This window comes from Tiliqua scincoides, chromosome 1 (genome assembly GCF_035046505.1).
Source record: "Tiliqua scincoides isolate rTilSci1 chromosome 1, rTilSci1.hap2, whole genome shotgun sequence".
NCBI lineage: Eukaryota > Metazoa > Chordata > Lepidosauria > Squamata > Scincidae > Tiliqua > Tiliqua scincoides.
In genome coordinates, this window is record NC_089821.1 from 237,263,780 (window position 1) to 237,283,986 (window position 20,207).

At 43.1% G+C, this 20,207-nt stretch overlaps 1 protein-coding gene across 1 annotated transcript in view; it reads right to left on the reverse strand.

The window, feature by feature from the left end:
* Window positions 1–17,030, reverse strand: part of RMDN2 (regulator of microtubule dynamics 2) — a 31,714-nt gene extending 14,684 nt beyond the window's left edge. Inside the window, exons 1-5 of the mRNA XM_066611552.1 lie at window positions 16,982–17,030; window positions 14,234–14,697; window positions 10,030–10,225; window positions 7,097–7,199; window positions 5,591–5,651 (exon numbers count right to left, since the gene is read on the reverse strand). Of these exons, the coding sequence (XP_066467649.1) occupies window positions 5,591–5,651; window positions 7,097–7,199; window positions 10,030–10,225; window positions 14,234–14,685 (812 nt within the window). The 5' untranslated portion in view covers window positions 14,686–14,697; window positions 16,982–17,030. The remainder of the gene's footprint in view (window positions 1–5,590; window positions 5,652–7,096; window positions 7,200–10,029; window positions 10,226–14,233; window positions 14,698–16,981) is intronic.
* Between the last annotated feature and the right edge of the window lie 3,177 nt (window positions 17,031–20,207).

A 20,207-nucleotide genomic window follows, 5' to 3' on the forward strand; every position in this document is an offset into this window, starting at 1 on the left:
GAAGAAAGTGCTGGGTTAAACCAGTTACAGGAGATACTTCTACATGAAAAGGCCTTTCCGGTCCAATTAAAAGCTGCTTATTTTCATTATGCACGAAAGCCACGCTAACTGTAATTTGGCATGCAGAAAGCCATTATCGGTGTGTGTCTGTCCCCCACTCCAATTGGCAGGGTGTAGATACTGCAGGACATGGAAGCAGTTTTGGGGAAGGAAGACAGGAACCATGAGTCCTTTGAGGCAGAAGGACTATTAAAAGTAGGGATGCTGCTACATAAGGAAGTGGTCTTCTTGCCAGCGTTCCTCAATTTTTTTTTCTTCATGTGAAGACCTGCATGACTAAACTTGCACTTCAGCATCATGGGCTTAAGTGCATCAGACTATACTTTAAGAAAATCGACTCAAAAAGGGGACAGAAAATGGCATGGGTGTGAGGAAAAACTTTTGGTATCAATTGTAGTGACATCACAGATATTAACCAATAGGTTGAGGACTTATTTTGTCAAACTAGAGGGAACGCAGGAACTAGTTCTGTCCTTGCAAGGAGGAAATTTACCAGCAATGGGCACCTTAGATAAGAGATTATCAAACTGGATCATATGCAACAGTTTAGTTGCTTCTGCACAATATACATGCAAAAGCCACTTTACCTGGAGAGGCTGTAAAGTAGGATCTAGTATGTGGGCATTACAATAAAGAGAGTTATAAAACACAGTTGTTGGCAACCTTCAGTTTCAAAAGACTATGGTATCGCGCTCTGAATGGTGGTTCTGGAACAGCATCTAGTGTGGCTGAAAAGGCTGATTCGGGAGTGACAATCCCTTCCACACTGGGAGCAAGTGCAGTCTGTCCCTGGTCTGTCTCCCTGGCTATGGGCATTCCTTCTTTGCCTCAGTCTGTTGGCCAAGTGTCTCTTCACAGTATACACATTATTAATTAGAGCTACATTCTCTAAAAGAAACTCATAAGCAGAGTGGCCTAATCTAAATAATACTGAATACCAAGTACTTATTTGGGCACACTGTGTTCCTATATATTAGTGTCAGATACATTTTAAACAATAGAATCTATTCATGTAATGAAGCATTAATGAAAAGAGAAAAAAGTCAAAGATAATGAATATCAAGTACAGAGGGTGAATTTCCAGTATGGTTCCTTCACTGGAAGTGTGTTAGCAAAGTTTGTATTCAGAGTTTATAGTTCTCTAATAGTTAGTTCATCCTCAAGAATAACTACAGCTGACTGAGTTTTTTCAGATGGGGCTTGTAAGCACACCCCATCCCATCCAGGATGCATACCATCAGCTATATCAATGTAAAACTCAGCTCTTGTGGGACCTGGAAGTTCTACATCATTAGGGATAAGCACCAAGCTTTTTCCTGTTCCCGTCACAAATGGATGTGCTAACTGCAGCAATCCAATGAAATAAAAGACATTATGTTATTTGCTGAGCTAGTGCGTTTTATACTATGTAGCAAACTACCGTATTTATCGGCGTATAACACGCACAGGCGTATAACACACATCTTCATTTTAAGAGGGAAATTTCAGGAAAAAAATAAGGGTAGCTCAGAACTTTTTTTTATTAATATTATTACCACATATAAGGTAAATAATGTAAAAGGACAGTAAAAGCAACTGTTTTAACAAAAGAAACTTGGATATTTTGTTTTTACAAAAGTTTACTCAGAAATCACTATCTGGGAAACCAAGAAACTCTTCATCTTCACTGCTATCTTCAAAATCGCAATGAACACTGCTGCTTTCACTGCTACTATCTTCATAAATCAGCTCATCTTCTTCACCATCCAAAGCATTACTTATGCCACCTCACCTCAATCCCTCCCCCTCCCCTCCCCAAAGAAAGGGTCTCCACTTACCATATTCATCAGCTGCCAGCGGCTGTGATAATATGCGGCGGGCGCAGCGCTGACATCACGTCACGACGCTGCGCCGCCGCTAGGCACTATTGGGAACGGGATCCCTTAAAGAGGATTCCGTTTCCTGGACATCGGCGTATAACACGCATACATCATTTGCCCCCTATTTTCAGGGGGAAAAAGTGCGTGTTATACGCCGATAAATACGGTATATGGAGGATCTGATCCAAGGACAATTGCTACTGAAGAGAATAGAATCAACATACAGACACAAAACATGCAGGGAGGGCATATTATAAGGCCAGGAAATAAATCCCTGTGAAAATGGCACCAAATGGTAACTATTTGAAGGCAGTCATACATATCAAAGCAAGAATAAATAAAAAAGTTTTAAAATAAAATCTGAAATGGCACACACAAAGGGAGAAAATTAACAGAAGTGTTGTAAAAGAAAGTTTACAATAAGGCTGAAAAAGAGGGTGTACAGAACTACCATGTGGCTAGGTTATGTAGTCAACACTGGACAGTCAGAAAGTGGCTAAATAAATAATAAGCAATTGGACCTCTATAGTAGATTCTACAATGAAAAGCGAACTAACAAAATACAGAAAAACATAAAAAGTAACAAACTTGACAATTATTTGCAACAGCCTATAAGGTAGGGACATAGTAAAAAGACAAAAATAGCTGGGGACATGGGGGGTATTCAAGACAGTAGTGCAAGGGACAAGAGTAACAGGAGGGCTAAGCATTAGATGCATTAACATCAAGAGAGACCTGGGCTGAAATCCCACACCCAGTGGTGCTCTTAAATTCCACTAAACTTAATGGGAGATAAATTAGTCAGGCAGCTGCAAGCAAGAATGTGGCCTTGATGAATTGTGAAGTAACTCAGCAACCTAAAAAGATATGCAATGGAGAACAAAGAAGGTCATCTTGAAGACAGTACAAAACGAAGGAAAAATAATCATGTACTCCATCTAGTGGTCCAGTTAGAAATATGCAACCAATTAAAGGCTACAATCCTATACTTCATTACCTGGGATAAGGCGCCACTGAATTAAATTAAACTTACTTTTCAGTAGACATGCATAGGACTGGGCTGCGAGAGGCTTTGCACAATTTTTCATAAGCTAGTTTTCTGAAGGTTTTCAAATTTTATAGATAAACTTGGGGATGAAGACAGACCTAGCACTGTTCATAACAGTATAAAAATGTTATTCAGTCAGAAGGGATATTACTTTCCAAACTCCATTGATTTGGTCCAGAAAAATGCACACATAAAAATGACAATTTTCAAATGAAAGACACAGTCAAAAAGTTAACTTATTTTGACAGGTAAGTGGTATAGTTTAGCGTTTCTCAATGTTTGTAACCCACTGTATAACTTCACATGGTCCTCCTACTGGAAGTAACAATGGAAATAACTGGTGATGATTGGGAGGCCAGACACAATGCAACAAACACTGGTAAGAGGCTCAGGGTGGACAGGAGGCTTTTTTGAGTGTGCAAAAAGCATATGCTGGAGCTCTGCCTACCAAGTCAAGCCTCTTACTGCTGCTTGTCATGTTGCACTCTGGTCTCGTGAACAGGCGGTGGAGATCTGGGGGTCATGCGTGTACCACCAGACACCATCTGAAGAACCACCGGTGGTATGAGTGCCACCAGTCAAGAAACACTGGTATGGTTCATTGCAACTTTAAAAGCAAACTAACAAAACCAGTTAATTCAAGGGAAAACTACTTATATTAGAACCCCCATATGTGTGGCAGTGGTGGACCTGCCATTCACTTAATGGTGCAAATGCTCCGGGCACGGAGCCTCATGTATCTCTAGGACCACGCGGAAGCCTCACTGAGGCTCCGGATGCAGTTGGAAACTGTGCTTCTGGTTTGCCTTCAAGTCTCAGGACGCTTTTCCAACATGTCCTGGTGTCGTGCGAGGCTCCACAGTGTTTTGGTGATTAGGGGGTGGCGGCACTCCACGGGGGCATCATCACGGACCTTTGCCCCAGAGAGTGGGGCTGAGGAGGTCCACCACTGATCTGTGGATTCGGTTTCTGCAAGTTTCACAGTTATCCGTGGTTTACCATGGCCCCAAAACAGAAAATTCCAGAAATAAACGACTCATAAGTCATTTCAAATTCCACATCATTCTGAGTAACATAGTGAACGCTAACCAGAACTCTAACAGGATGCTTCCTTCTAGCATTCTTTTCATTACCCTCCACTAGAGTTCTGGCTGATTACTTCTCATGTTCCTCCTCTGTAACAGGCTGTGGCAGAAGAGACACAAGTACTCGATGACACAGAAAGTATAGGGTTCTCTTTTATCTGTGGTTTCTGTACTCACAGGGGTGGGAACAGTAGCATCACTAGGATTCGCGTCACCCGGTGCGGGAGGCCTATGCCTCACCCCATGCAGTGGGCGGGGCAACGCCCCAGGTGGTGGGCATGGTGATGTACCATCACCCTGCCCCCACTGGTTTTTTGGCTGTACCTTTTGTTAGAACACAGATATTTCAATGTGGTTTGTTTCATTGCATTCTGCATGAAATTATGCATTGATTGATACGTAACATGATTGTATTATTCCTCCAGATTCTGATCTTAGTGATTTTGAAAACTTGTAGTTTCATAAGCACACACCCAGTGTCAACTTACTAACACCTTATGGCAGCAGTTCTCAAACTTGTAGCACTGGGACCCACTTTTTAGAATGACAATCTGTTCAGGACCCATTGGAAGTGATGTCATGGCCAGAAGTGACATCAAGCAAATTAAAATAAATTATAAATAATTAAATTAAAATAAATAATTAAATAAGGGTGAGCCAGCCCTGTTCCACCAAGGGAATTTTCTCTGTAGGCTGCCTGCAATAACCCCCCCACCCAAAAAAAAAAAGAATCAGCGAGATTTTCAGCCCTCCCCAGTGCCCAGTTTAAAGTTCTTCTATTTCAGGAATATCAAGATAAAATCCCCCTTTGCCTGGCCTGATCGCAAGCCAAGGCACGTCTGCCTACTCACAAGTAAACGCAACCGTGAGGCTGCTTCGCTTTCCAAAGAGCTCAATAGACTCAACTGGGAGGGAGGGACCTCTTTCTCAGGTGTTTCTGGGGGGGCTGCACTCATTGGATCAGGACCATTCTGGTGTTGTTGGAGTCCTCTCAGTCTGCCCTTTCCGACTGACTAAGGCAAATTTACCTACTCATGAGTATATGCACAATACGGCTCACTTTCACTTTTCATAGGGCTCCATGCATTTTTCTCTTTCTGGTTTTTTGGCCATAACTTTTGAAGGAAAGGAGTTATTTCGCTTGCGGTTTTGACATTGCATTCCGCTCAAAATTCTGCATCCAATGGTGTATGGCATGACAGGGTAGCTCCTAACACCGTGATTTTAGCACGTCATCCCCCAGGTGCATCACCTGGTGTGGCCCGCACCCTTTGCACCCCCCTAGCGATGCCACTCGGTGGAAATGAATTCCCCACAGATATGGGGAGATTCCTGTAATCACACAATATGTCCACACCATGGTGAAGATACTGAGAAGCAGCAATTGGCTGAGTGTTTGGTTTTCCTTTGTGTACACAGTACTGGTTCATGCAGCAAAATAGTGTATACGAAGTTTGCAAGCTTTTGAACACAGGTGCAAGATGATCACATACGAGACCCTTTAATAGGAGTTCACGTCCTCCATCATCCAAACTTACCATTGGTGACTCTCAGCACTTGACGAATCCAGGTTAACAGCATTTTCACCCACAAGTTTTCCTGTAAAGTATGTGTTGCAGGGAATTATAATATCATACCAGACTATTAACTCTAGAACAATTCCACAAAGAAAATGTTTTATTTATATTTGAAAACTAAAGTCATAATCCTACTCCAGGTATAAATCCTATTTATTTTGAGTTCTGTTCAAAAATATGAAAATAGATTTCAGACCCAATTTAAATATTAAGCAGATGGAAATGGCAGAAGTCTGTACTCTTCCATTTTAGACTGCGGGTGGGAAGCCATGATTTAGAATGCTTCTCTATGCAAAAAAACTCCTCACTGTATGTAGTGAATGAGCATCTTTGGAGGAAAAATTTAGTCAGGACCTTTCTCCGGCTGGCTTACTATGTGCATTGGGTGAGCGTGCATACGTGCACTTTGCATGGGGGAAAATTCTAAAATATTATTCCTTGCCTGCAGTCTGAAGTAGAACAGTCCAGAATTCTACCACCTCAGCACACCACCTATCTAATGTGTACCTTGGGCCCACTGGCATATTAGGTAGCATGCTAAATGCCACACTTGACCTGATGATGTGCCAGCCTCTGCTCCACCCACTCACCAGTGTTCTAGTTCAGGGGTCTCCAAACCCTGGCCCGGGGGTCAGATGCGGCCTGCAGCAAGCCTCTTTCCGGCCCGCAGCCAACCTCTTGTCCCATGAAAGCCTCTGGCCCACTCAACTGAACATGACCAGAACTGTGCTCTGATTGTGTCTGGAGGGCCAGAGAGGTGAAATGAATGAGCCCATTCATTCATCTATTTGCTCATCCAAATTCCATCTCTAATTTATGTATTTAAATTTTATATTTAATTTTTTCTGGCCCTCCACACCACGCCAGATATTTGATGCGGCCCTCTGGCCAAAAAGTTTGGAGACCCCTGTTCTAGTTCAGCACTCTCCAACCCTCTAAATTTCTTCTTCCTCTCTGCTCCCTCTTCCTTTTCCAATCCAGGTAGTAGAAGGAGAAGGAAGAGCACTAGGCAGACAGAGATGGGTGACCCTGCATCAATCTGCTGCCTGAAGCAACTACTTCAGTTGGTTTCATGGGCAGGCCGGCCCTGCTTAGGTCTTAGTCTTTTCAACCACACTTACTTCTGCAATTGAATCCTAGGCAAAGTTAGACAGGTTTAAATTCATTGTTTAGGAATTACTTAGGAAGTTAGACAAGGCATAAACTCCTGTATCCTGGACTCCCAGTAGCTCAGTATACTACAAGTAACACCTTTTTGTACGAAAGGCAGGGCATCCAGAAGAAAAACCGGAGAATCAGATTGGGGGCAGCCATACATTGAACTCCTGATCTCATTTATTTTCTCCAGCCAAAGACAAAGGTCAAAAAAATCACTTCTTGCACACATCTATTCAAATCTTACTTCTGTAGTATTCCAACTTGAATTATCAGGTTATCATTATGATCAAAGAGTTTAGTGTGCTCTACCTTCAGAAGCATAGCTCTTTTTTTCTTCAGCATCTGTTGTTATTTCAAACATATCACCATAAGCTCGGGCAAGTCTCCAAAGAAAGCCAGCATAGTTTTTGTACTGCATGTAAACAGAATGATATTATTAAAACTCCCTCCACTGCAAATATTTATTCCATACATAATTTCCTCTGATATGATTAAAATAGGTTAAGCATCCTGTTTCTTATATGCCAGTCTGCAGACGGAACTGAACACATTTTATATTTTGCCATTTTGTATTTCTACTGCACAAAGTGTTTCAGAGATACACAGTAAATATTTGCAATAAAATAAGAATCTTTCAATTAATAACAAAGCTATTACTCCTTTGTTGTGCAGAATCCACACATCATCAAGGTAGAGTTTCTGAAGATGAAATATCATGTATTTCTAGTATTCAATCCAAGTTTTGTTCCTGAGAAAACGCAGTTCTTCCACCCAAATAGCATGTTCAATGCTATTCCGAGGATATAGCTAAAAGGAATATGATGCAGCCACCATGCTGAAGTTATATACCTCTAGATTTGGTCAGTACTTAGTGAACTCCACATACACCAACTTGAGTCTTACAATGGAAGGTAGGTGAGATATAAATGCAACATATAGACTGTCTTTAAAAGAATTGAGTTGTTTTCACATTTGGTGATGCTAAAGCATTGCAAAATGTATTAAGGTTGGGGGCTTTTGGGCAACAGAGTGGTCAATTTCATCTCAGGAATTAGAAATTAATTGCTCTAGGCAGAAACCCTCAGGACACCATTATAACTAGGAGCCATTTGAAGAGGCCCAGCAATCCCAAACCTAAAGGAAGCAGAAAGGACACTGGGTCATAACCTCCAAGACTTACAGTGCATATACGAGAACACAGGAATGCACAGAACACAGGAAACAAACAGGATGAGCTTGACATTTTAGCAAGTGAAGGTAAATTTGACTTGATAGGAATAACCAAAACCTGGTGGGATGACTCCCATGATTGGAATGCACAGACAGAAGGATATCCATTGTTCAGGAAGAACAGATGTGGTAAATGGAGAGGGGATGGCATTATTTGTCAAAAACGTATACATCTGCTAAGAAATCGACAAGATTCCCCATGACATCTTAAGCAGCAAAGTGGTTGAAATATAGGCTAGACAATAAATGGTTAGCTAGATTCGCAACAGTTTGGATGACCGTGCTGGTCAATGGCATCGCATCAACTTGGAGGACAGTTTCAAGTGGAGTGCCCCAGGGTTCTATCCTAGGCCCAGTTCTCTTTAACATCTTCATCAATGTCTTGGATGAAGGGATACAAGAAGGCTTCATTAAATTTGCGGATGACACCAAGCTGGGAGGAATAGCAAACACAACAGAAGACAGTAAAAGCAATCAAGAAGACCTTGAAATAATGAAATACTGGGCTGAAACAAATAAGATGAATTTCAACGGGGACAAATGCAAGATTCTGCTGCACTTGGACAAAAACACCAAAGATGCAGATACAGAATGGGAGATAGTGTCTTGGTAGCGCAACATGTAAGAGGGGTCTTGGAGTTGCAGTGGATCACAAGATGAACATGAGTCAGCAGTGTGATGCAGCTGCAAAGAAGGCTAGTGCAATTTTAGCCTGCATTAGTAGAACAGAAGTTTCCAAGTTGCAAGAAGTAGTGGTTCTACTTTACTTCGTGCTGGTCAGATCTCATCTGAAGTACTGTGTCCAGGCACCTTACTTCAGGAAAGATGCAGCCAAACTGCTGCAGGTTCAGAGAAGAGCAATAAGGATTATCAGCAGATGGGAGAACAAGCCCAATGAGGAAAGGCTGAGGGAACTTGGTATGTTTAGCCTGGAGAAGAGAAGGCTGAGAAGGAATATGATAATGCTCTTCAAATGTGTGAAGGGCTGTCATATGGAAGAAAGAATAAATTTGTTCTCAGCTGCCTCTGAGAGCAGAAGTAAATCAAATAGGTACAAATTACAAGAGAAGAGAGATTATGGTTGGACAGCAAGAAGAAATTCTTGATGGTGAAGATGTTCAGCAGTGGAAACTATTACCAAGGGAGGCAGTAATTACCAAGATCTCTTCACTGGAGATCTTAAGTAGAGGTTTGACAGGCACCAGCTGGTGATGCTCTAGAAGGATTTCCTGCTCCAGGCAGGGGGTGGGACTAAAGGACCTTGTGGGGGGGGGTGTCTTCAACTTTATGATCCTATGAAATAGGGATTTAAGGCTCTGGAAATGCTCTGAAAACTCTGGGGGAAATAGAAATTTAACTGGCGTGGGAATTGCCGCAACCGAGTTCTTTCCCAGACTGTAAGGTAGCATTAAAAGCCACAAGCAAAACCAATACTACAGCTCTTCCCTGTGTGAGCATTACCCTAGTTTCTGGGATAGGCAACACTAGTGTGGGTTGCTGTGACATGGCCTCTCCTCCAGTGCAGAAGTCCTCGTGTTACCGTTGAAGTGCAGGAAGGAGTGATGCATTAGTTGCTCAGATACTATATGGGTAACATGAGAGGAAGACTTACACTGCATATTGGCCTTTGCATGAGAAGCTTCCCATTTACTTCATGGCTTTTTCTGTGAGGGAAATGACTTCTGAATTCATCTACTAACATGGAAGCAGTACCATAAGTCTGGAAGCTTTTTTCCTCATTGCAATCAGTCTCCATCACTTGGAGCAGGAGAAAGAGCTTTCAGTGTCAAAATGTTTGTCACCAGCCATGAGCAGCACTAGAAAATGTTCACTGAACATCAAGGTCAATTTTTTTTACGATAATACAGAGATAAAGGACAGCAAAAACCAGCCTACTCAAATATCTACATCAGTTCTAACATACCCTTCCCTCAAACTTAGAGAAGGACATATACCATACTGAACCTATAAACTGCAGTATAAAAAACAATTTGTAGGACATGTTTTTGTACCTTTTCTTCATTTTCACGTAAAAGTCTAAAGCTCTCTCTTTTCTCGTCATCAGAACCACAACGTAACCTGTCAATGTCCTGTAGAAGATTAAACAACTCTATTTTCTCTTCTGGCATGTAAGAAGAGAGGGAAGAATTGACCCATCCTTTTTCTTCTTCAGATTCTCCTTCAGTGTCTGTATGAGCTGTAATATAGCTAAAAGAAAGGGGAAAAAAATCTTCAGCCTTCTAACAGAGAACCATCATTAAAGCAACTGTGTTTACCAGTTACATATAATATTGCTCACTTTGTGCTGGGTTTGCATTAAAGTATCTATGGTCTGGAGATGAGCGAATGTCTTCCCTATCTTTAAGAAAGGAAGGACCCAAGAAACTACAGACCAATTAGCATGATTTCAATATTGAGAAAGATCTTGAAACAAATTATTAAGTGGAATGTCAATGAGCATTTGAAAATAATTAGATGGTTTCTAAGAGCAGCCTGGTTGCTAAGAACAAGTTGTGCTAGATTAACACCAGCTCCTTCTTTGACAGAGTCTGGTAGATGGTGGGAACACTGTTGACACAGTGTGCCTAGATTTCAACAAGCATTTGCCAAAGTCTCCTGTGATATCCTTGTTGATAAAAAGTGGCCTAGAGGTACTACCATTAGGTGGGTTCAAAGTTGATTGAACAACGGTTCCCAACAAGTGTTAATAAATAACTCCATATCAACCTGGAGAGAAGTATCAAATGAAGGGCCCCAATGTTCTGTCTTGGGTCCTGTGCTGTTCAACATTTTTATAAAATATCTGGATGAGCGAGTGAATGCTTATCAAATTTTCAGAGATTCAGGATTGAAAAATATTTTGATAGGCTTAACTGAGACAAATGTAAAGTCCTGCACATAGTATGCGTTTGAAATGATTTGTTAGTAAAATTTAACTGGATATACTGTAGGTACAAGAGTTCTGTTGGATCAGGCCAAAGAACCATCTAACCCAGCATCTTAGAATCACAGAACCTTAGAACGTTGGAAGTTAAATTTTACTAATTAAAGCTATCAAAATTAAAATGCTTGAACAGTAGCAAAGATTAAAAATCATAAAATGGAATTACAAGTTTCTGCATGATATCATGAGCTTCAGAGCTAACAACTTTTTCGGCATTACACCAAATGCTTAGAAGCCTCAAAGGGTGTTTTGATTTATCCTGGGAATCAATGTCATTCATCGAATCACTGAGACCTTGAGATGAGAGGAATTATCTCTTCCCGTCAACAAAAACAATTCTGTCAAGGTCTTGTTTTTGCAAGGTTGAGGCAGCACTAATGGGTATTCCAGGACTTGCTGCGCAAGTAGACATTAACACATCAAGAAGTGTCCAAACAGTGTCTGGATGTCTTATAAATGTACAACAACTTTTTTTTTGGCCTTGTGAAAACTGGTGGTATATAAAAGGAAATAAAGGAAAATAAATTTTGCTTCAATTGCCTCTCTTCAGTGCTTAGGTTACAAATAGTAATAGATGCATCCATGAAGAGAAGTGAGAAGTGTTCTGGTCAAGCCAGACAGTTTATGCTATATATTTGGCTTGGCTTTTCCCATACTTGTGCTACAGCATTTGAATGTCCTGGCCCTCTGTAATTGGAGAGGAAGAGCCACGACTGAAGGAAAGGATTGTGTGCTGACTGATGAAGTGTATTGGAAAATCACTGCTTCTTTTTTTCCCTCACGGTCAGGAAAATCTCCTAGGGGTTTCCCCTAATATTTTAAGAATTGTCAAATGGAATACTGAGAGCTTTGAGACTATATAACAAAAAACACCCAAATGACAAGACAAACTATTTTACAATCACCATTTCAAGTCTTCTGCCTTTAGTCTGTACACTTATTTTTCTAGGTTTAACACAACTCATTTAAATATTCCTGTATTAACTACACACAGCATCCAAACACTTGTTGGGTATAAATAACACAGGCTAACACACGTTTCGCTTCCTTAAATGTTACACCAATTCCTGGGTATATTTGGGGTGCTGATTCCAAAAATGGCATCCGTTTTGCCCTATCACGTCTAGTCTAGTGTATCACCATGGTGTAGGCTTCCTCCTGAGGAAGCTGCTTGAACCATTCACTAAAGAGGCTATACTATATCTCTAAAACTAGACGTGATAGGGCAAAACGGATGCCATTTTTGGAATCAGCACCCCAAATTCATATCAAACCACCATAAAGTTTGGGAAAAACTTTTCTAACTCTCAGTTTTGTAGGGCTGTATAATCCATGGTAAACCTTCAAACTGATAGCTTTGAGCTATCCATGAGCCGTCCATCAAAGCAGCCCTTATTTCATCTTCCTATCCAAACTAGTAACCTTCACGTGATTGCCCTCTAATGGTGGTCGCTCAGAATAATTCAATTCACACACATTAATGCACAAAGGAGAACATGTATCAAGTCAATACAACACTTACAGTATAGGACTATGATGTCAGACAGACCCACAGAGTTTTATGGTGGCTCCAGTTCTAGCAATGTTCACCCTAAAGAGGCCTCTGAATAGCACTGGATCCATCGCTACTAATACCACCTTCAAGCTTTACACAATAAGTATATTTTAAGTGAGGCCTTGCAATGTATGCAGAATGTCAAGCATATGATGGGCATGTATTTGATATCCATGCCTAATCATGGCTCCCCAGTACATGTCCAGCTCTGATTTCAGACATGCAATTTCCTCTTCTAACATGAATTTCATGTGCAGTGAAAACATTCAATTTAAAATTACAAGGAAGCCTCAAATGGCACAAGCCAAAACAAATACAAAAAGGCAGTCTTCACCCACCTGCCTCACTTAGGAAATCTTTAATCCAATCCAAACAGGAGAGACCACAGATCCTGTAAAGCACCTGATTTTAATGCAGAAGATCGCAAGCTTTCCCCCTTTGGCATCTCCAGATAGGACTGGGAGAGACCTTTGTGGGAAGCCAGGAGAGCCCCTGCCAGTCAGTGCAAATAATTCTGAGCTAGATGGACAAATGATCTGACTCAGTTTAAGGCAGCATCCAGTGTTACCTATGAAATTTCACTAGGTAAGGGATCAGACTTCAAATACCAGTGTGCTGTGCTTGTGCAACTGGAACAGACTGCGACATAGACAGTATTGTTCAGAATCCCACAAAGGCCACATTGCACTTGATTGTGCTAAGGCAGGCAGATGTTGGCAGTAATACTTGCTGGCTGATATATTTGATCTACTTAGAAACAGGTCCAAGGAATCTATTTTAGAATCAGGTAACTGAGTATTTTGTTGCCTCACAAGTTAATCAGCCATTCTTGATATCAGAACTTGAAATGAAAGCATAGGCTCATCCATATAATATACCTGTGCTAATGTTACATTAGATTAGTTACGATACAAATATTATCCACTTTGCAGATATAATCTTGCAATTTCATTATGTTCTGTGGGTTTTAATATTTTAATAATTGGATACTGCCTTGGTTTTATGAAGGATGTGAAAGCATAAGCATTTCAAATAATTCAAAGTGTTTAGATTCTACATGCATCCCCACATGTGTATGTATTTTGTTGTTCAGGGTTCCTGGCATGCACACAATGCCCAACTTTACTTCCAAGTAAAAAGAAAGAACTAGCCCATTCCCAGGAGGTACTGGCACTGGAAGGCAAAGCAGGAGCAAGAGCGATCCAGCATTCGATAAAGCTGTATTGGCAGAGTTACATTCTTGTGATGAAACTTATCGTTCATGGTAAACCATAGGAGACTCAAAAGTGCAAAGTTTGCACAGCTATAATATTATAGGTCCCTGAACATGAAGAGACAAACCAAGGATCAAACTAGCATGGACTATTTGAAAACAGTTGTGCAAAGGCTAAAGGGAGAACTGGATCGTCATCTCATCACTCCTGTTCTGTGTAGGCTGCACAAGCAAAGGCAGCATATTCCCACTCCATAAGTTTTCCCAAAATATCTGAAACAATTCCAAGATTGCAGGCATTGCACCTGCTTCTCAACATTACAGGAACTAGAAAATAAGCAAAAAACTGTCCATATATTTCAGGATATAGCAAATGTGACAAAAATCACCTTCAGTCTATTGAGAAAAGTGAATAGTTGGTCTATTCAGAAATATCACCAACAAACTTAAAAAAAACACAACATTTTCTTAAGTGTTAGAACCAAAATATTTTAAAATACCCACCCGCCTTCACTTTCTGCTTCCTCAGAGCTGGTGGTGCCTGACACACCACGAGCTGACTCAGTTCTCCTTTTCTTTGTTGCTCTGTGTAAAGGGCTGGCCCTGCGAGAATCTGTTCTTCCATGGAGTTCATCTTGAACAAGTTCTTCCAACTTTGGAATAGCTTCTTTCAGAAACGCCACCTCTCTTTTAAGTTCTTCCATGCTTACCAGCAGGCCATCCAGCTTCTCCAGGATCTGAAGCTGTCTTCCTTGCAATATCATTATGGTTCCTTGTTCATGAGTTTCAAACTGAAGATCTACCACATCATAACTGTACTCTGAATTCCAAAATGTAGACAGATGCAAAGCTTTCTTGCGTTTCTGAGTCATTTGGTACCAAAGGAGGGCCAAACTTATTCCAGCAGCCCCTGCCATTAGGCTAAATATTAGCCTTTTGTATTCAGAAAGGGACATGCCTTTTTTCTTCTGAAATTAGACAAAGTGGGGGAAAAATTGGCGTTAACACTTCCTTGAAACTTTTTGCTTCTTTTATAACACACTAATTTGACATGGGCAATTCCATTTACAAGCTAGTTACGTAGGACTTCTTAACTGAAAGGCAATTTAGGCATCAACCCTAATCACACTGGTGTGGCAATAGCTCATCTCAATGGAAATCCAGAGAAGTTAATGTGATTCACATAAACTGGGCTGTCTTTCCAATCCAAATGCCTTTTTGCTCTGCTTAGATTGAAAGCAGTCCATGTTAAGTCTGTCCTTGTTAATACAGTAAGGTACTATGAAAAGAGTCAATAAAGATCTTCAGAATGTACCTTGTATTAGTTCCAAAGTCCTCAGATTACCATAGCCCTAGCTGTCCCATCTTTGTGTCAATTGGGAAATTTCAGCTCCAGTTTAAGAGTATCTGGCTTCCTATTTGGCTTTCAGATGTCCAGATTAAACTGTCAGACTACAACTCAAAGTTAAGTACTGTATGTTTAACTCTGTTTTAGAGTGTGGCAGATGTTTTAATGCACTTGTTACTTACCCAACACTTGGATGTGGTAGGCTATACAGTACGATACATCTAAAAGAAAACAAACAAGTCTCCCCAATATTACAAAATAAGTCTGTTGAATGAAGACATCTTTATGTGCTAATTTAAATATATTAAATGAACTGGTGTGTTCAGTGATGACAGATTTGGGCTAGGGAATCTGGGTTGAATGGTTTCAAAGAAGCCCCACCTTACTTATGCAATCTTGGGCAAGTTATAATCTCTCAGTGTCCATTCCCCTTTAGTAAAAACAAAAACAGTGGCTTCCATTTTGCCTTGTTTGAGGCACACTGCAATTTAAAGTTGTGAACCAACATTTGTTCCTCACTATACCACCACACGTGGTTCATCTATTCAAAGTACCACCTGAAATAATCGACAATGATGTCACCATCAGTTACTCCTGGATTGAGAGGCCAGATGTAACATGACAAACACAGGTAAGAGGCTCAGGGTGGAGAGGACGGCTTTTATGAGCATGCAAAAAGTGCACCCTGGAGGTTGCCTGTCGAGCCAAGCCTCCTAATTGCTGTTTGTTGCATTGCATAGGTGGTCTTGCTGCCAGGTGGAGTTTGAGAGTCCTGCAAATACCACGAGACACCCCAAACCACTGGTTGAGAAACTCAGTGAGTTAAGTGAAGCTAACTTCCAGGTAAGCATGCATAAGCTCAGGCTGTGAAGACTCAACCCTAGGAATAGTTAATACAGTGTGAGTTGTTTATTAACATGCATTGGATCAGGCTTTAAAAAAACAAATCAACCTGCAAATAGGTCAGTGCAACTTATTCAATAATATATAAGCCATAATATGGTTAGGAGAAAGCTACAGAGGTGCTACAGAAAGCAATGAATTGTAGTGGGGGGGGGGGAAGCTCAACAGAAAATGAGGTCTACTTGCAATAACGCAGTGGTTCCCAAACTGTGGGCTGGGACCCACTGGTGGGTCATGAGCTGATTTTTGGTGGGTCCCACAGCAGCTGAGCAGAGCTTCCAATGAAGTCACTGGTGATGGAAGGAACTGCCTCAAGGAACTGCCTGAGGCTTTTCAAATATCATTTAGCCAATTGCCCTGCAAAGAGCTCCTGCAGATTGCAAGCAAGTGTTAATACAGGGAGATAAATGTTGGAGCATTTTTTTTCTGGCTGTTATGGTTCTAAGTGTCTGGTTGTAAATGAAAAAACATATTATTCCTTTCTAGATTTTTTTAAAGTTCCGCAAAGCTAGGTGGGTCCTGACAGAGCATCACTTTAAAAAGTTGGTCCCGGTGTTAAAAAGCTTGGGAAGCACTGCAGTAAGGCGTTTGGGGCACCACAAAGATTATTCAAGGAGCAGCCAGGTTGTAGAGGCAGGACACTGGGAAGGCGGACCCCGGACCTCCACAGCAGCAGCAGCGCACTCAGAAAGCAACTGGTCTACCTGCCAGCGACACAGCAGCAGCCAGTCGAGGACCGCGTGACACAATACAGAGCAAGCGCCCTCCCCAGTAACCGATCTGCGCAGCCAGGCAGTCGCCAGCCCCCCTGGGAGAAGCCGCAGGGACAGGGACGGGCTTGCACTGCAGACCAGGCTGGTGCTTCTCCAGCTGGGGCTCTGGCCGGGGCAACGCAGCGCCAGTGCTGCCAGTGGCCTGACTCCAGGGACCCCCGCCTGCACCCCATTTGCCAGAGCTGAAGAGCCCGCCCTGCCTCCTCAGCACAGGGTCTTCCTACTTACCGGGCTTGGGGCGTTCACAAGGCAGCGACCTCCTCGGCTCTCCCTCCCGAGCGGGCAGAGGAAAGGGGCGGTGGCGAGGCTCAAGGGCCGCCCACAGCTTCCGAGGCCCGGATACTGGCGGGAGGGCGGACGCCTTACCTGCTTTGCTCGGGCACTTGCGGCAGAGGGAGTGAGCCTCGCCCGCCCAGCGAGCTGCAGCTGGCAGGGGTCGCTTCTCACTGGCCTGTGGGGTTTTGGTGCCCTCTCTTCCTCCTCGCGCCGCCTGGGCCCTCTGCCACCCAGCCCCAGGAGAGGAGGAGAAGGCAGCTCATCTGGGGTGACCAGATGCAAAGGAGGGGGCAGAGTGCCTCTGTAGCCCTTGCACAGAAGAGGGAATTGGGGCAGGGGCAGCCTTTTATACACTCCCCTGATGAGCTGCACCTGCCACAATGCCTCTCCCAATGAAGGGAGAGGGCGCTCTGAGGGCACTCAGAGCTTTGCAGCTCTGAGAGGGCAATGAAGGGAGAGGCACTCTGGCCTCTTTGCACCTGGTAATCCTACATTCATTCTCTCTGAGCATCACAGTCGTGGTCCGATCCAGCCCACTGCCCCCTGGCTCCAGAAAATTCCAGCTAATTTGCTCCCTTTGGAGATCGGGCTGCACCCAGGGTGACCGCATGTCATAACTGCAAGAAGACCAGGCACCCCAGAATGTCAGACACCCCAGAAAAATGTGGGGCATGACAAAATAAAAGCTAAAAACACTCACACATGGACTTCAAGTGGTTAATTTAAACACTATATTCCATATACTTTATTATATATAGTTTACTAATTACAAAAAGGCTATGCTCTACCAATACCAATGGGGTGTGTGCAGCATCCTGCAGTGGGGGGACAGTCACATAGGCCTCCTCAAGGTATGGGAACATTTGTTCCCTTACCTCAGAGCTGCATTGCAGTTGCACCAGAGCTGGAAATTTGGATAGGACTGGGCCCTGAGCCTTTGGTCAGTCTTTGCAGCTCTGAGTGAGGCTTTGTTCACTCACATGTGCTCTCCCTTTTGGAAACTTGGTAGTGGGCCCAGTTTCTGCCATGCCATGGAAAGAGTTTTTTTGCCTGCTTGTCTGCTAGTTCATAGTTCATAGTTCTTTTGGGTGCCCCGGCTGGCTGGGCCCTGCCCTCACAGCCTTGCAGCGAAAGAGAAGAGGAGCACCTGCTACCTTTTCCTTCTCTTGGGACAGGTCAGAACCACTTGGCCTAGTCTTTCCAAGTCAACAATACCCAATGGGCAGAAGCAACAGTTTCTCTTCTACCCTTGACTTGAGGTTCAGTCTGATACAGCAAGAATTACTATCATTTCATATGTACTGGCAGGGAGAGGGTGGAGAGGACGCATGACAGGGAGGCTGGAGGCGGGGAGAGGGTGAGGGGAGGTGTGCTGGGGGAGGGGACAGGGGAGGGAAGTGGGACCGGTGGAGTGACGCTCAGCACCTGACACAGGCTTTTTCCTCACCGCTGACCTTTTGGTTGGTGGTGAATCGAGTAGCCCCATTGTGGGGCTACTCCCTTTACCTGGGGGAAGAGGATGAAAGTCCCCTTCTCACAAGGTGCCGCCCATGCCCACGGGCTACCAACAACCAGCTGCACACTCCCAGAGCTCAGGATTGGGCTCTCAACCACTACACCTCTCAGAGAGCAAAGGCAAACAAACACATGGAGGCAGCAATACTTGTTCTGTGCAATTGCCACTAATTTGCCCTCTTGTCTAGGATCAAAGCAGCTGCTCTGTGCCTCCTTCCTTCTGAATCTGACTGAATTAATCTATGGAAGCAGCCTAGCACAGAGGCAGACCTTCTCAACCAAAGGGTCTCAACCAGTTATTTTCTCCTCTGACCATCTCTGAGCAGCCAAAGTGGCCCATTCCTCCCTGCTGCCCTGCCCAGAAAGCAAGCAGACAGAGCCAAGGAGGTACCTCCTGTGCTCTCCCTCTAAAGCAGAGGTGGGCAAATCCCTGCCAGGGGCCATTTGCGGCCCTCAGGGATCCCCAATCTGGCCCGCAGGGAGCCCCCAGTCTCCAATGGGCCTCTGGCCCATTGAAGACTGTTGGAACCCGCACTGGCCCATGACTGCCAGTCACAACCACTAGACATGAGCTGCAGGCCAAGACAGAGCACGACCTTTTATACTCTCCTTGTGTTTTTTGCTTTTTGCTGGGCATTGTTTTACACCCTCCCAAGCCTCTGAACAACTTATGTCACCATGTGTTTCTGGCTTGGCTAGCTTGTTTTCACTGTGCAAGAGGTGTGTGGCAAACAGTTCATAGTTCTCATGCAGTTTTACATGCCTGTATTATAGTTCTCATGTGTATTATAAATAAGCTCAGTAAAATTCATTCATTTATATAAGTTCTGTCTCTGTTGTATTCAATCATGTAAAATTATGAACATTTATGAAAATTTGAAACTTAAATTGATTGTTCCCCCCCAGCCCCCAACATAGTGTCAGAGAGATGATGTGGCCCTTCTGCCAAAATGTTGGCCCACACCTGCTCTAAAGAGTGCAGAATTGATGCACTAATGAACACAATTTTTGGAAGTCATTGCAGGAATTCAAAGGAACTACTGCGTATATACCTTCGCACGGAGGGAAGATCACTTATGCTATAGGGTCTGTAGTTTTCATGGTGGCAACTCATCTTTCCTGTGGTATGGGAAACATGACCATTCTGTTTCTCATATTATGCAGGTTAATGTTATTTTAAAACGTCTCCTCTTATGAAGAAGCATTTCCATATTTTTTTTTCTGTTAAGGAAGCAGGCATGGAGTTTCAAACTGCAGGGAACTCTTGTTTTTACAGATCTTTATCAGATAACTTCATGAAGAAAGAAATTTGGCTGTTCTCTAGCAGCAGCCAAGGCTGGCCCATCCATGTGTCCAACTGAAGTGGTCACCTTGGGCAGCAGATTGGTGAGAGTGCCCATCTCTGTCTGCCTCCTTGTCCCCACTGCTCCTCTTTTGCCTTCCACTCCCTGGTTTGGAAAAGGAATAGGGGGACAGAGAGGAAGAAGAAATGTGGATGGGGAGAGTGCTGAGCTACAACATTGAAGAGTGGGAGGAGCAAAGGCTGGCATATCATCAGTAAGAGAGGGCAGCATTTAGCTTGCAACCTCAGGTAACTAGCCCTGGTAGCAGCATACTTAATATGATGGGTAACCCCTAAGGAAACAGAACTGAACATGTACTT